We start from the raw sequence: 15,375 nt of genomic DNA, 5'->3' as shown, positions 1-15,375 counted from the left end.
CCTCTCCCCATGCTGTTACCCCCATCCATCCTCCCTCTCCCCATGCTGTTACCCCCATCCCTCCCCATGCTGTTACCCCCATCCCGTTCTTTCTCTCTGCTGATTTCTGCTCCCCGGAGATGAGGCTCCGTCAGTGTTGTTTTTTGAAGTCTACTGTGTAATATGGACCCTCTCCCTTTCTCTGTAACTCCACTATAGCAATCTCCTGTACATATAAGTATATCCACTATGGGGAGACCCAGCAGCCTTATAAAAGGGAAATAAAGAACTGTCCAAACCTCAAGAGATGGTCAGTGTGTGTGAGTTGTGCGTATATATATATATATATGTATACACATTTATATTATTACAACATCACCACATTCAAAAAGAGAAATGGCTGATTCAACAAAGTCACAACTAACACATAGTTAGTCAGTCCAGTTAGTGTATAAAACATTTATTTCACAATCATAAAAACATTAATTTCTCTGTATAAAAAAAAAGGAGCCAAATGCATAATCTTGTATTTGGTTAAGAAAAAAGTAATAATAATAATAATAATAATAATAATAATAATAATAATAATAATAATTATTATTATTATTATTTCTCCAGGTTGATGCATGCCTCCGATTGGTTAGACTGAGTCTGCAGCAGTAAACTATTCAACCAACAAATCCCTCGTACTCCTCACGTCCTCTATAAGAACCAGCACCTATCTAAAAAAAAGGAGGATTGTGAGTTACAGGCCCGTTAATAACAGCATAGTCATCGCCGCAACGAGGGGGACCGAATTAACCGCAACACGGCGTCCTGCGTTACAGTAGTTATAGCCACAGCACGCATACGTCATGGTGTAAACAGTTCCTTTCAGTGGGAGAGGGTGTATCTGACCGCAGCCCGTCGACGCCATGCACCCCCGGGTGGACAGGGCGCTGTGGTTTCCATAGCGACCGTTGCCCGTCATGCAGAGTTCCGCGGGAGGGCACTCTGTCAGGATGAGGTCAAAGGTCTTGTTCCGGTACATGATGGGGCTGTAGTAACACAGCAGGTTGTTGTTACAGTGGAGTGCTGGGAGGAGCAGGGACAAACACAGGATGGCAGATAGAGACGGGAACATCTGGGGCCTGAGAGAGAATAGACGTCTGGTGGAGAAACCACCCGTTCATGTCAGTCAGCGTTAGAGAGTAGCCTGGTCCCAGATCTGTTTGTACTGTATAGCTAGCTCCTTAGGCTGTGTTTAAACAGGCAGCCTAATTCTGATCTCATTTCCAATAACACTTCTTTTACATCCCAATCACAGCAGATATTTTCTCAGAGCTGATCTGATTGGTCAAAGGGGCAATTAGTGAAAAATAGATCAGAATTGGGCTGCCTGTGTGAACGCAGACCTAGTCAAACATTGAACCTCATGACATGAAAAACTACTGTAGGAGTTGGCCAGACAGCACAACAGATCTGTGACCAGGCTAGAATTGGGAGTGGTATTGGAATGAAACTGCTGTTTGGTAACCCACCGGCCCAGACAGCACAACAGATCTGTGACCAGGCTAGAATTGGGAGTGGTATTGGAATGAAACTGCTGATTGGTAACCCACCGGCCCAGACAGCACAACAGATCTGTGACCAGGCTAGAATTGGAGTGGTATTGGAATGAAACTGCTGATTGGTAACCCACCAGCCCAGACAGCACAACAGATCTGTGACCAGGCTAGAATTGGAGTGGTATTGGAATGAAACTGCTGATTGGTAACCCACCAGTCTAATTAGTCAATTGGAACAAGAGCTTGTTGGATAGGTTGCTGACTTGCAATTAAAAAGGAAAATAGCAACTTGTCAAACAAACCAGTCATGATTGCACGAAGTTCCAGGTATATCCTAGTAAGGAACCTTCTAGTCTCAGTTTATCTAAAAGACAGGTTGAAAGCCTTGTATGTGTGCTCTCTCAACCACAGAAAACACTAACAGCTTGCTCATGCAATGGCAATATGTGGGATGAGGACTTACCTGCCCATTCTTACGACTCTGGGGTTGAGAGGAATTTCAAACTGGATACAACAGGTGGCGTACAATGGAGCTGCTCTGTGTCCCAACACTTACTGCTGGTCGAACCGGTACCATCTAACCTCGAACCAATTAACCACACCCACTGCCGACGCCTGTTATTCGGATCAGGACAGACTGAACCAAAAAAAAATAATTATTTGAAAGTAACTGTTCAGTGAAAATGTCCTGTTAACACACACCCAAATAATGTTGACTGATATACTCGTATGTGGCCAAAGCATAAATTGAAAAAAAAAAAAAAACACTTGCTAGGATGAGCTAGCCAATCAGCGGTCTACTCATGTGAATATTTATTAACGGATTAACATAAATATCCAATGCAGCCCTTTTTCTCTCAATATCATGATTTCTGGGTAACAATTAAGTACCTCACTGTGATTTATTTTTGACCGTTTGAATTAAGTGACAAATTAAATTGCTTCTTAGTAAATAGCAACTTCTCAAGGAAGAATTTAGCTAGGCCTGGGTGTGGTCTGAGAGAGGGAAGGGGAAACTGGCTCTTATTGGCAGAGGGGATTGGAACTCTTATTGGTCGAGCAACTAATTTACCACCTGGTGATGTCACGAGGCAGGCCAAAACTCCAGCCTACCAAAACAGGCAGACTTTTTTTTTTTTTAAATCACCTTTTACACTAAAAAGGGCATTATCACAATTTGCATAGTATTATGCCAACCTAAGTGAGGAAATATATTTTACCTTTATTTAACCAGGCTGAGAACAAATTCTTATTTTCAATGACGGTCTAGGAACAGTGTTCAGGGGCAGAACAACAGATTTGTACCTTGTCAGCTCAGCGGGGTTTGAACTCTTCCGGTTACTAGTCCAACACTCTAACCACTAGGCTACCCTGCCGCCCCTCCACTCTAACCACTAGGCTACCTGCCGCCCCTCCACTCTAACCACTAGGCTACCCTGCCGCCCCTCCACTCTAACCACTAGGCTACCCTGCCGCCCCTCCACTCTAACCACTAGGCTACCCTGCCGCCCCTCCACTCTAACCACTAGACTACCCTGCCGCCCCTCCACTCTACCCACTAGGCTACCCTGCCGCCCCATATAAAAACACAAATTATTCATGTTTCTTTTTCACTGCACTGGTTCTTTAATACCCCATTGTTTTGGAAGGAACATTATTTCACTCATTGTAATATTTCATAGAAACCTGGAGACACTAGACAGTTACTTCAACATGCTTTCTGTATTCACGCCATTCACCAGCTACCACACTGAGAACTACAGCTTTTACCACAAGTCAATATTGCAACATCACTAAAAACAGATTACACTTTACGTCAGTTATTACAAATAATTGAATAAATAAGCACATTTTACACTGGAAATAAAACATCTACTTGAATAAGTGTCATCCCTTGCATGAGGGTGGGGACAGGGACTGTGGCTAACAGGCCCATCCCTTGCATGATGGTGGGGGGACAGGGACTGTGGCTAACAGGCCCATCCCTTGCATGAGGGTGGGGGGACAGGGACTGTGGCTAACAGGCCCGTCCCCCAGTGACAAGTATGGCTGAATTCCAGACGGACCCCTAGCCGCTACTCTTTAGCCACTCCTGGAGATCTGAGAGGACTTTATAGATGGAAGTTATGTCGTTTTCTCCGTGTAGCGAAGCCACGGCTTCATCCTCCGCCACGTCCTCATCTCCAGGGCATCTATGCAGAGGGTCCGTTGCGGAAGGAGGCGGCTTCTCACTGTGCCCCAACGTCACTCCTAACAGACTCTTAATGTAGGTGTCAGGGGCTGGAGGCTGGTTACACTTGTCCCTACAACAACACCTAGAGAGTTAGTTAGAAAAATGTATGTAAGTCACTCAGTATTAAAGAAATTGGCAGTGATGGTTACTTTTTAAAAATGTATTTCCAATTGTCATACTTGTGTAAAAGTATAGATTCCTTATTAGAAAGTTACTCATATAACCCATTAAAATACTACTTGGAGTAAGTGTCCAAATATATTTAGGACCAAATATTTTTAAGTATCATAAATAAATGTAATTGCTAAAAAAAAATGTACTTAATTATCAAAAAGTATACATAATATTAAATTCCTTCTGTTAAGCAAAGCAGGCAGCACCATTTACTTGTTTTTAAAAAATGTATATAGACAGACAGGGGCCACACTCAGACGTCATTTACAAAAGACGCATGCGTTTAGTGAGTCTGCCAGATCAGAGGCAGAAGTGTTGTCTGAATAAAGTGTGTGAAATTGGACCATTTTCCTGTCCTACTAAGCATTCAAAATGTAACAAGTACTTTTGGGTGTCAAGTACTTTTTACATGATTTTCTTTGGGAATGTAGTGAAGTAAAAGTTGTCACAAATATAAAATAGTAAAGTACAGATATCCCCCCAAAAAACTACTTAAGTAGTACTGTAAAGTATTTTTACTTAAGTACTTTACACTAATGGCAATACATATCACATGACATATGTAAAATCACACCGTAGACCACTCATCCTGTAGGTTTTATAGTCCAACCCTAATTTAAAAACACACCTAATTCTACTTATTAGCTGCTCAACAAGACCTTAACTAGCGGAATCAGATACACTAAATTAGGGTTGGACTGAAAACCTACAAGACAGTAGATCTCCAGGAAGAGAGTTGGGCAGCCCTGCTATCGGCAATCACAGTACAACATAATCAGAGCTCTAAAACAGGAGGGGGGGACGCACCATTTTGGAACATTCAGATAGAAATATGCTATGTAGACCAAACATGACATGCAGAATAAAGAACTACGTCAGCTCTGTTTGTGACATTTCTATCTGACAACTGGCTGTAAACAGGGCCACTAATGTCGACGTGCGACTGTCCCCGTGAAACTACATTTAATAAAAGTAAAGTTGTGGCTACTGAACCTGTATGTCACATTATAGCTGACCCCTCGGTAGGTCACGGCATGGGTGGAGTTACAGAGGTCAGGGGTCAAGCAGCCCTGTGCAGACAGGATGTGAGTGGAACCGAAACGCCCACTGCTAGTACCACAGCGCTCTTGCGGGAGACACTCAGTGGTGGAATCGTTACTGCAGGACCTGGGGGAGAAAAAAAAAAACACGGGAGAATCTCAATCGCATTTCCTTGATTCCTTAAAACCCATTGGATGAGAAGGTCAGAGAGGCGGGACCTTTTGAGAAGGAAGCAAGAGGATGTGAGGAGACAAGAAATTGCAATTGAGATTCTCACCAGTTGACAGACCCAAAAAAGGGAAACTCTAAACAGAATCAATAGGAATGCTCAACTCTGACGTCACACCGTTGAAGTTGAAATTTAAAACGGTTAGGGTGGGGACGTCCCAAGGATAGCACTAACTGACCCCCCAAAAAAAATGTAATAGGTGGAACCTTACGAGAGGAATCTTTGAAAGTCAAATTACCATGGAACGATGCTCTATAGAAAGATCAAGCCTAGTCCTGACATTAAAAAAAACGTTCTCAATGGAAAAATCTCCATTGAGAATGCTTTTCAGGGCATAATTAGACTGTGACCAGTCCGGGAAACTGCTCCCCAGTGTGTGTGTGTGTGGTGGGGGGGGACACACCAACCTTCCTTTGTGCTGTAGAGGGCAGAAGTTACACAGCAGACTGGTACTAGGAATATAACTGCCCGTGGCTGCCACAGTTAGGACTAGGAGGACACAGAGGCAGGCTGCTGGAGCCAGGGGTTGGGGAGTGTTCAACCTGGAACATACACAAAAATACATTCTAAAAAGACATTTCTATTAAAAAAAATAATAATAAATAAAATAAAAAAAAAATAAAATAAAAAAAAACATACTAGAAATATATTAGAAATATACTAGAAACTAGAATATACTAGAAATATATTTCTAGTCAAATGTTTATTATAGAAATGCGTTTTACCACACCTCTTTTGGTATTAGTGTGGCAGTAACATGGGCACTGTTTTAATCAAGGTGGTTTGAAAACGTTTGAGCAAAACATCAACAGACATTCCCAAAAAATCTAAAGGAGACACTGCTGAGCATTTGTAATGTGAGTAAAGAAGCCGGTTGTTCACCTGTGTTTTCTCTGCGATGCCATTTTCCCTGGTCCTGTGTTTATGAAACACATCTTGGGCCGACTGTGCCTGAAGAAGAGTCGCACGCCCAGCAGGGATGTGTTCATTAGGACACATAACAACAGAAACCGTTTTAAAACCTTTTTTTCTTTTTTTTTTACAAAGAGGAGTGGAAATTAGTGTTCCTTATTGGACAGGTTGGAAAATCCCGCCCTGTTTTTAATTCCATTTTTTAACCGTTTGGTGCCCAATGAACACAACCCATGGGGGGGGGGGGGTTGCTGATTAGTAAGCGGAGTCAGCTGTGTCACTCAGCTATAATCAACATCTCTGTGGGTTGGATTTACATAATCAGCCATCTTAAAATCATAACATCTAAAACTTCTTCTAACAAAACAAACCAGTGATACAACTGAAAGTAGACCACATTGTTTATTGTGAAAAATATGTATAAATGTCCTGCTCTTTTTTTGGTTGTGGGTCTCTAAACATGTTCAAGCGTCTCTGGTACTGAAGGTAAATGTGTGACTGCAGCACTATCTACTATACAGACACCACTTACACCCTCTTCCTGAGGGTTAACTGGGGGTCGAGGGTTGAGGGTTAACTGGTACCATCAAGTGAAGGTCAATGCCACATTCAAAACAACTGGGAACTTGAGGGTTGAGGGTTAACTAGGGCTTGAGGGTAGAGGGTTAACCCTTGATGGTTAACTGGTACCATCAAGTGAAGGTTAATGCCACATTAAAAACAACTGGGAACTTGAGGGGGGAAAAACGAACTCCGACTAGGTATAATAATTTTGAACGGTCATCCAATTTGGGGATTCTAACTCTGGAATATCAGGCCTCTTTCTGAAACTCTGACTTTCCGACCTGAAGATGGCGTCATGATTTGACCTGGTATTTTTTTTTAGAGTTCCCTGTTGTTTTGCACGCGGCAAAAGTCACACAGCATGACACACACATCAGGGTTTCGGGCAGTTCCAGTTCAGTTCAAATTAATTTAGAAAGTAAACCAAATTCTAAATCTTGAAATGCATAGAGGATGCATCCTGATTCTTCACATTTAAAAAAAACAACAAAAAGTGTTCAAGTACACACTTAGGGAGAAGGGTGCAAATTGGGATGCATACAGCCAGTCTTCTTTTTCATAAGGATGTGTAAAGGAAGGGAAGGCCAGTCTATATGGTGTATGTGTCCCTTCCAGGAAGACGTGCAGAACTCCTCAAGGAGAATTCCCTTCCAAGTAGTCATGAAGAAATCCTCAAGGAGAATTCCCTTCCAGGTAGTCATGAAGAAATCCTCAAGGAGAATTCCCTTCCAGGAAGACGTGCAGAACTCCTCAAGGAGAATTCCCTTCCAGGAAGACGTGCAGAACTCCTCAAGGAGAATTCCCTTCCAGGAAGACGTGCAGAACTCCTCAAGGAGAATTCCCTTCCAGGAAGACGTGCAGAACTCCTCAAGGAGAATTCCCTTCCAGGAAGACGTGCAGAACTCCTCAAGGAGAATTCCCTTCCAGGAAGACGTGCAGAACTCCTCAAGGAGAATTCCCTTCCAGGTAGACATGAAGAAATCCACAGAAGGGCAGGTGATGGGCTTGTTAGATGATCAATTTGTTACATTTAAATGTACATTTTAGAGAGAAAACTGTCACCGATCAAAAGGGCAGGTTCTCCAGCACCCCTACAGCCCAATCTGTGCACGTGCCTGGGTGAAGGACAGCTTTCCCTCCATATGGAGAGGCTCCTGAACCCCCTCCCCCCCAAAAAGATGAGATCAAATCAAACAATTTAATCAAATGTGTATCTACAGTATAAATGAAGCCATTTTTACATCAACAGACTCATAAAATGTTGCAGGGATGTTGTGTTAGATATCATTTATAAATGCAAAAGAAAACAGCAACATGAATTAAGACAAACTAAATCATGTAAAAGTCTCTCACCATCTCTTTCCTCGTCTTCGTCTCGATCTTCATGCCCCCAGTCTTCCTCACTGTGTTGGTCATATTCACTGGGATCATGGCTGTACTGGGGAATCAGCACGTGGTGAAGCCTGTCCTGTCTGGTCACAACATTATGAATTATTAATAATATCAAACATTTATATTATTATTATTATTATTATTTTTACATATCTTTGGTACCAGGAATCGAAACCACTATCCTGACGTTGCAAACATCATATTGTACTAACTGAGCTACAGAGGACATATGTTATCAAGACACGATACAGGAAAAAAACAAGACTAGCCATCGCTTAAGGCACCACTCACTCACAACTGACCGTTATCAAAGTCACTTTATTTTCCTTCGTATGTAAACGACCTGGAAGAGTGAAGAACAACACAAAGTGTTCGTGATGCCGTACGACACCGAGGTGAAATAGCGTGTCAAACAAAACCAACCAAGTCCTCTTACAAATGACAAAAAAATACACTTGAACAATCAGTCATGTCGCTTCATGCTCATCCTTGAACACATTATACAGTGGGGCAAAAATAGTATTTAGTCAGCCACCAATTGTGCAAGTTCTCCCACTTAAAAAGATGAGAGAGGCCTGTCATTTTCATCATAGGTACTCTTCAACTATGACAGACAAAATTAGGAGAAAAAAATCCAGAAAATCACATTGTAGGATTTTTAATGAATTTATTTGCAAATTATGGTGGAAAATAAGTATTTGGCCACCTACAAACAAGCAAGATTTCTGGCTCTCACAGACCTGTAACTTCTCCTTTAAGAGGCTCCTCTGTCCTCCACTCGTTACTAACATACATGTATCTCTGTACCAGACCTATCATACTAACATACATGTATCTCTGTACCAGACCTATCATACTAACATACATGTATCTCTGTACCAGACCTATCATACTAACATACATGTATCTCTGTACCAGACCTATCATACTAACATACATGTATCTCTGTACCAGACCTATCATACTAACATACATGTATCTCTGTACCAGACCTATCATACTAACATACATGTATCTCTGTACCAGACCTATCATACTAACATACATGTATCTCTGTACCAGACCTATCATACTAACATACATGTATCTCTGTACCAGACCTATCATACTAACATACATGTATCTCTGTACCAGACCTATCATACTAACATACATGTATCTCTGTACCAGACCTATCATACTAACATACATGTATCTCTGTACCAGACCTATCTATTGTATAGGTCTATTGTAACATGTATACATGTCTAGACGTTGGAAGAAACATCACAGGGACACAGCATAGGTGTAGGAAAACACTACTGGTAACAGTAGTATACCTCAACCTGCTTAATGGCATTCCTCAATGAGGAGAGGAGGAGGTAACTGCAGAGAAGGATCCGAGTTGAACGTGTATTTACAGTAATGGGGGAAATTATGACATACCTACATTTAACTTTTAATTTATCTTTAAAAAGTAAATGTATTAGAGGACTTACTTTTGTATTCTACAGTGAGATGTAAGATTAGAGTTAGAGTGGTTAGAGTGGAGGGGCGGCAGGTAGCCTAGTGGTTAGAGTGGAGGGGCGGCAGGTAGCCTAGTGGTTAGAGTGGAGGGGCGGCAGGTAGCCTAGTGGTTAGAGTGGAGGGGCGGCAGGTAGCCTAGTGGTTAGAGTGGAGGGGCGGCAGGTAGCCTAGTGGTTAGAGTGGAGGGGCGGCAGGTAGCCTAGTGGTTAGAGTGGAGGGGCGGCAGGTTGGTGTTGGAGTGTTGGACTAGTAACTGGAAGATTGCAAGATTGAATCGCCGAACGGACAAGGTAAAAATCTGTCGTTCTGCCCCTGAACAAGGCAGAACGGAGAACCCACTGTTCCTAGGCCGTCATTGAAAATAAGATTTTGTTCTTAACTGACTTGCCTAGTAAAATAAAAATGAATATTGAATAGAGTAAGCTATTCTGGGGAAGCTATACAGTACAGAAAGACTCACAAATATGTTTTCTGTTAAAGTATTCATGCAAATAGCCTACATAATGGGCAGCTGTAGTAGGTAGTCTTCTCTACGTCTACCACCAATTTAGGCAGATTTGTCCACATTTGTTCACTATTGTTATGTTTATTTCATTCCACTAGAGGGCCTGGTTGCACCCCAAAGAGAGAGTTAAGCTTTCCTCATGAACCAAAAGTGACTCGACTGTAAATATCACATTTGACGTCCATTACGCGCGACCGTGAAGACGAGCTCTTTTGTCGAGGAGAGCGCGCATTCGAGCACTTTGTTTATTATCGGCGACGCCACGGCGGGGAGCTATGATTAGAATTAGCACATCCGGGGAACCGATCCAGAAACGCTTCTATAGTTTGACTTGATGATTGACACATAGTCGTCTACGGCGCATACCTTCATACCTTCGCCCTGACAGGTAGTCGACTGTGCTGTGACAATGTCGGAGGTCTGACGGTAAGACTCTCACATAAATAACGATATACATTTCATACAAGGAGTTTTTTTTTTTTTAACTATTGAAACTTAAGGCATAAATATTATTTTCCTGAAATATGATTTTTGGCGGTCAGAAATATGATCTGTGCCTGCTTTTATCTTGAATGTAAATTATAACAAACGTATGATTGTGTTATTGTTAAATATAGATCAGGCTGATCCAAATGTCCCTCTCTGTGGTCAGTTAAAACATGTAAATAGTGGTGTTTTCAAAATAATGGTTTTGAACTTTATTCTAGCCTTCAGTCTCAAAGAACAGCTGTCTGAAATGGGCTCTGGTAAAATGTCCAGTTAACCTTTTGAAAAGTCTGTCAATTATTAGACTAACTGAAATGATGGTTTAGTAATATTGTCAGTTTGTGCTGCAGAAGTAGTCTACATACAAAAAAAAAAGACTATTTTTGGGGGGGAAATACTTGTAAAATGTAAAGTGTATCTGTGTCAAACAATTGTGAAGACAACTGAAACACAGTACAACAAGTGTGTCACAACATGTTATACTACTAGCTCTGTAGTCTTTACAAACAAATATTGCAGTTAAAAATATTGCAGTTTTGAAACTGCAGTAAAGTGCAGTAACTGCCTGTGGTATTTTGTACTGCAGTTATACTTCATTGTACTGCAGTTATACTTCATTGTACTGCAGTTATACTTCAGTGTACTGCAGTTATACTTCATTGTACTGCAGTTATACTTCATTGTACTGCAGTTATACTTCATTGTACTGAAGTTATACTTCATTGTACTGCAGTTATACTTCATTGTACTGCAGTTATACTGCACTCTGATTGCCATCTTTGTTTTTTTTGTTCAGCTATTTGGCAAATGTCATACCACATATTTGGATTGGCAGTATTTACAATACCCTCTTTGATGACACCATGACTTCAACATGCCACTGAGTCCACTGAGTTGTGGTATCTGATTTGTATGTGTTTTGTATTTAAGGGTTTACCCACCTATTGTTTTGTTTTTTTTACCACAACATCCCAGAGTTCCACATGCCATGGCCTGAACTGAGTACACTGATTGGTCATTGAGTTGTGAAGTCTGACAGACAGACAGGAAGGAGTTGCATGTCTTTACTTTTGTACCCAATGAATCCTTCTGATTATGGATTATGACTCACAGAGACAAGAAGACAACTTTTTCCCAGCGTGCCTCATGGAACGATACCAGGAAGACTTAGCTGGTCTGGACCCTGTCTTTCTAGAGGAGGAGGAATGGGATCTGTACAACTCCCTCTCGGCTCTGTCCCTGCCCAGTCCCCAACCCCGCTCCCCTCTCTGGTCCCAGGGCGGAGGCAATGAGAGCTCCAATGACCCTACCACCCAGGGGGTGGGTGGAGGGGTCCCCAACCCAAATTCCTACCTGAGACCCAGGTATGTTGAATGGTTTTAATGTCCTCCTGCCATGGACAAGGCCAGCAGGTCGCCCTAGTGGTTAGGGGCGTTGGGCCAGTAACCGAAAGGTCACTTGTTGAAATCCCGGAGCCCCTTAGTTGAAAAATCTGTTGATGTGCCCTTGAGCAAACCACTTAACCATAATTGCTCTATAATCGCTGATCCCTGGCTCTGACACCATTCTCAGGGGGAGTGGGATATGCAAATAAAACACACATTTCCAATTCGTACATGTGTGAAAAAAGGACAAATGTAAGCATCTAATTATTATATGAAAATTAGCTGTGTTAACTGGTTCTGGTAACATCAACTTTTCTGATTTATATTAGATTTGTACTGTATATAATCCCTGTCAAATAAACTTCATGAAATAAATCATAAAACACTTTTTTAAAATTTTTCTCGAACATATACAGGACCCAGGAGACTGAGGTCCTCCTGAGAGGAGCAGCCCTCCTGCCTCCTCCAGTACCCCCTCGGAGGAGAACCTCCAGTGCTGCTCTGCTGACTAATGCTCAGAAGAGGTTCTCCTGTGATCTGACTGTACCCGCTATCAGACTGAACCGCTTTAATACAGCCACATATAGTCATGTGAGTATCACTGTGTTGGCCCTCGAAGAAAAAAATAGGTTTTCTAACCTCAAGAGGGTCTTTAAATAAAAGTCAACTAGCGTTCTGGGCGATGGGGATTTAGTTCACTGGAAACAAATATATCTATGTGGAGTTGGAGGAAAGTTGTTAAAGATCCAATGCAGCCATTTAAAAAAATATATATATCAATATCAAATCATTTCTGAGTAACAATTAAGTACTTTTACTATGATTGTTTTTAATTAAAATTGTTTAAAAAAATTAAAAAGGAAACCAAAAAAGTTTCTTAGCAAAAAAGAGCAATTTCTCAAGCAAGAATTTTGCTAGGACTGTCTGGGAGTGGTCTGAGTAGGAAGGGGAAAATTAAAAACGATCTGTTATTGGTAGAGAGGTTTGGAACTATCTCTCTTATTGGTCTATTAAAACTCCATCCATCCAAACAGGCGGAAATTTCAGGCATTCTTTTCACACAGCTCCTACACTAAAAAAAGTACAATTCACAATTTCACAGAATTATTCCAAACTCAATAGTTTAGAAATAAATATAAAACACGGGAAAAATCACATTTTATGACTGCATTGGACCTTTAACAGTGAGTGTTATTTGAGTTAAATGCGGTTTTATTTGTTTTAGTTTGTCGTGGGTTCGATTCCTGCTGGGGTCACATACTAAAAATGTATGCCCTCACTGTATTCTGTAAGTCGCTTTGGATAAATGCTTTGAATGAAAGCTTCTACTGAGTTGGATATACAGTATTGTATATTTTTAGCTGGATACCTGGAGCATCAAACTGATAGACACTCCACAAGGAAGCACCAAACAACTGGCTTCTCTCTGCATGTTGACGTCCAAGTAAGAAAACGTCTCGTCTCTTTCAGATGTTTGAATATCAATCCAATGAACTGAGTCGCTTTTTTTTTAACATTCAAGATGAGACACGAACCATGGAAATGTCTTTGCGTTTGCCACTCTTTCAAAGTTTCTCCTTGAGAAACGCAGAGATGATCCCATAGCCGTTGCACTTTCATGAAAATAAAAGAAGAAACCGTTCCTAAAGGCCTCTCCGTCTCTCTCCGTCTCTCTCCGTCTCTCTCCTCTGTCAGACTGCTGTCTAGGTACCCCCACACTGACCAGGTGTCTAACTCAGGGGTGGTGTGGGGGCGTGTGTCACCTATCCACCCTTCCTTACTGCAGGAGGCTGAGATCACCGTCAATGTGTCAACTCCCTGGGTCCTTCACCAATTACCCATTCCCACCATGTGTAAGTAAGACACACCGCTAACACATATGTATACCGCTGTAACGTGTGGTAGCTAAGCTACAATTATATTGCCACGTAAATTATGGCAACTTCATTTCTGTTCACGTTTAAGTGTATCGGCAATCAAAATTGTCTTAAAGGATATGTGAGATGTAATGGTTTATTTCCAGACGTATTGCTGTATTTTTCATCGTGTGTTACGTTAAAGTGTCTTTAGAAAAAGGGAGATAGGTTTGATTATGCTTCTACACCTGCATTGCTTGGTGTTTGGGGTTTTAGGCTGGGTTTCTGTACAGCACTTTGAGACATCAGCTGATGTACGAAGGGCTATATAAATACATTTGATTTGATTTTAATTTGACATACATACATACATTTTTTGGGGACTGTGACTAGTATTGTTGTTGACCTTGACCACCTTGTTGACCTTGACCACCTTGTTGACCTTGACCACCTTGTTGACCTTGACCACCTTGTTGACCTTGACCCCTTGTTGACCTTGACCACCTTGTTGGCCTTGGCCACCTTGTTGACCTTGACCCCTTGTTGACCTTGACCACCTTGTTGACCTTGACCACCTTGTTGGCCTTGACCACCTTGTTGACCTTGACCCCTTGTTGGCCTTGACCACCTTGTTGACCTTGACCACCTTGTTGACCTTGACCACCTTGTTCTCTCTCCTCCAGTGAACAAGACAGTCCAGACCCTGATAGATGAGATATTGCTGCTTCTGGAACAGACTAACCCAAGAGACAGTGGATACTACCTCCTGAAGTTGTGTGATTCTGAAGAGTACCTCAGGAAGTAAGTATACCGCTCCGCAAACCTAACTCCAACCCAAGCACCATTCCCTAGCCTCCCTGCGTTCATTCCCCTTCAAGGCTAGTTATACAGCTGGTCTATCGACACGTCTGTAGACTGTTGTCGCCGTCACATCGTGAACATTCTGTTGTCGCCGTGACATTGTGAACATTCTGTTGTCGCCGTGACATCGTGAACATTCTGTTGTCGCCGTGCCATCGTGAACATTCTGTTGTCGCCGTGACATCGTGAACATTCTGTTGTCGCCGTGACATTGTGAACATTCTGTTGTCGCCGTGACATCGTGAACATTCTGTTGTCGCCGCGACATCGTGAACATTCTGTTGTCGCCGTGACATCGTGAACATTCTGTTGTCGTCCGACATCGTTATGAAAAAAGTATAGACACAGAAACGACAGGCTGCATTAACAACCTGGTGGTCCAAATTAGCATAGCTGGTGTATTTTATCAGCAGCCCATCCTTTTAAACATGAATTTACTAGATGTCAATCTAGCAACAACTCAAATAAACTTTCTAGACAATGTTGTGGTCCATTTCAAGCTTGTTAGCTACCTACATAGCTAGCTGGCTAGCCAGTTCAAATAAGGACCATATCATAGCTGACAATGTCTTAACTTTACCAAATTTGTATTTATTATTAGAGGAAAATAAACTCACAACAAGATAATTATTTACAAGTTAATGTCGAGCTAACAGAAAATATCTTATGGTTGTGAGTGTGACGAAATAAAAGCAGTGCATTCTG

At 41.8% G+C, this 15,375-nt stretch overlaps 3 protein-coding genes across 5 annotated transcripts in view; 1 reads left to right on the top strand and 2 right to left on the bottom strand.

Moving 5' to 3' along the window:
- Positions 1-414: 414 nt before the first annotated feature.
- On the bottom strand, positions 415-2,241 carry LOC110500594 (protein Bouncer-like). 2 transcript variants are annotated; one of them, XM_021578027.2, is made up of 2 exons: positions 1,990-2,241; positions 415-1,016 (listed from the first exon to the last, which is right to left on the bottom strand). In XM_021578027.2, the coding sequence occupies exons 1-2, from the start codon at positions 1,995-1,997 to the stop codon at positions 725-727; spliced, it is 300 nt and encodes a 99-aa protein (XP_021433702.1). In that variant the 5' UTR covers positions 1,998-2,241; the 3' UTR covers positions 415-724. The 2 variants fall into 2 exon arrangements, with proteins under 2 accessions (XP_021433702.1, XP_021433692.1); XM_021578017.2 differs by having other exon boundaries at positions 415-1,127; positions 1,990-2,228.
- An 887-nt stretch (positions 2,242-3,128) lies between these two features.
- On the bottom strand, positions 3,129-6,235 carry LOC110500585 (sperm acrosome membrane-associated protein 4). The gene is made up of 4 exons (XM_036960137.1): positions 6,086-6,235; positions 5,611-5,745; positions 4,927-5,100; positions 3,129-3,841 (listed from the first exon to the last, which is right to left on the bottom strand). The coding sequence occupies exons 1-4, from the start codon at positions 6,190-6,192 to the stop codon at positions 3,595-3,597; spliced, it is 663 nt and encodes a 220-aa protein (XP_036816032.1). The 5' UTR covers positions 6,193-6,235; the 3' UTR covers positions 3,129-3,594.
- A 4,034-nt stretch (positions 6,236-10,269) lies between these two features.
- The window catches only part of pik3c2g (phosphatidylinositol-4-phosphate 3-kinase catalytic subunit type 2 gamma), a 58,310-nt gene continuing 53,204 nt past the window's right edge, over positions 10,270-15,375 (top strand). For both annotated transcript variants that reach the window (XM_036960120.1, XM_036960127.1), the window contains exons 1-6: positions 10,270-10,508; positions 11,682-11,932; positions 12,370-12,544; positions 13,315-13,397; positions 13,649-13,806; positions 14,493-14,610. In XM_036960120.1, the coding sequence (XP_036816015.1) occupies positions 11,715-11,932; positions 12,370-12,544; positions 13,315-13,397; positions 13,649-13,806; positions 14,493-14,610 (752 nt within the window). In that variant the 5' untranslated portion in view covers positions 10,270-10,508; positions 11,682-11,714. The remainder of the gene's footprint in view (positions 10,509-11,681; positions 11,933-12,369; positions 12,545-13,314; positions 13,398-13,648; positions 13,807-14,492; positions 14,611-15,375) is intronic.

Source organism: Oncorhynchus mykiss, chromosome 2 (genome assembly GCF_013265735.2).
Source record: "Oncorhynchus mykiss isolate Arlee chromosome 2, USDA_OmykA_1.1, whole genome shotgun sequence".
In the NCBI taxonomy this organism is placed as follows: domain Eukaryota; kingdom Metazoa; phylum Chordata; class Actinopteri; order Salmoniformes; family Salmonidae; genus Oncorhynchus; species Oncorhynchus mykiss.
Note: the sequence above shows the minus strand (reverse complement) of the source record. Positions and strands in the feature narration are given on the sequence as shown.

Bases quoted from the DNA above. Each gene is read 5' to 3' on its own strand.
- LOC110500585 (XM_036960137.1), bottom strand. From the start codon at position 6,192: ATGAACACATCCCTGCTGGGCGTGCGACTCTTCTTCAGGCACAGTCGG. The intron at 5,746-6,085 runs GTGAACAACCGG...TGTATGTTCCAG, and splicing joins GCATCGCAGAGAAAACACAG to GTTGAACACTCCCCAACCCC. The intron at 5,101-5,610 runs GTTGGTGTGTCC...TTTCTCCCCCAG, and splicing joins CCTCTACAGCACAAAGGAAG to GTCCTGCAGTAACGATTCCA.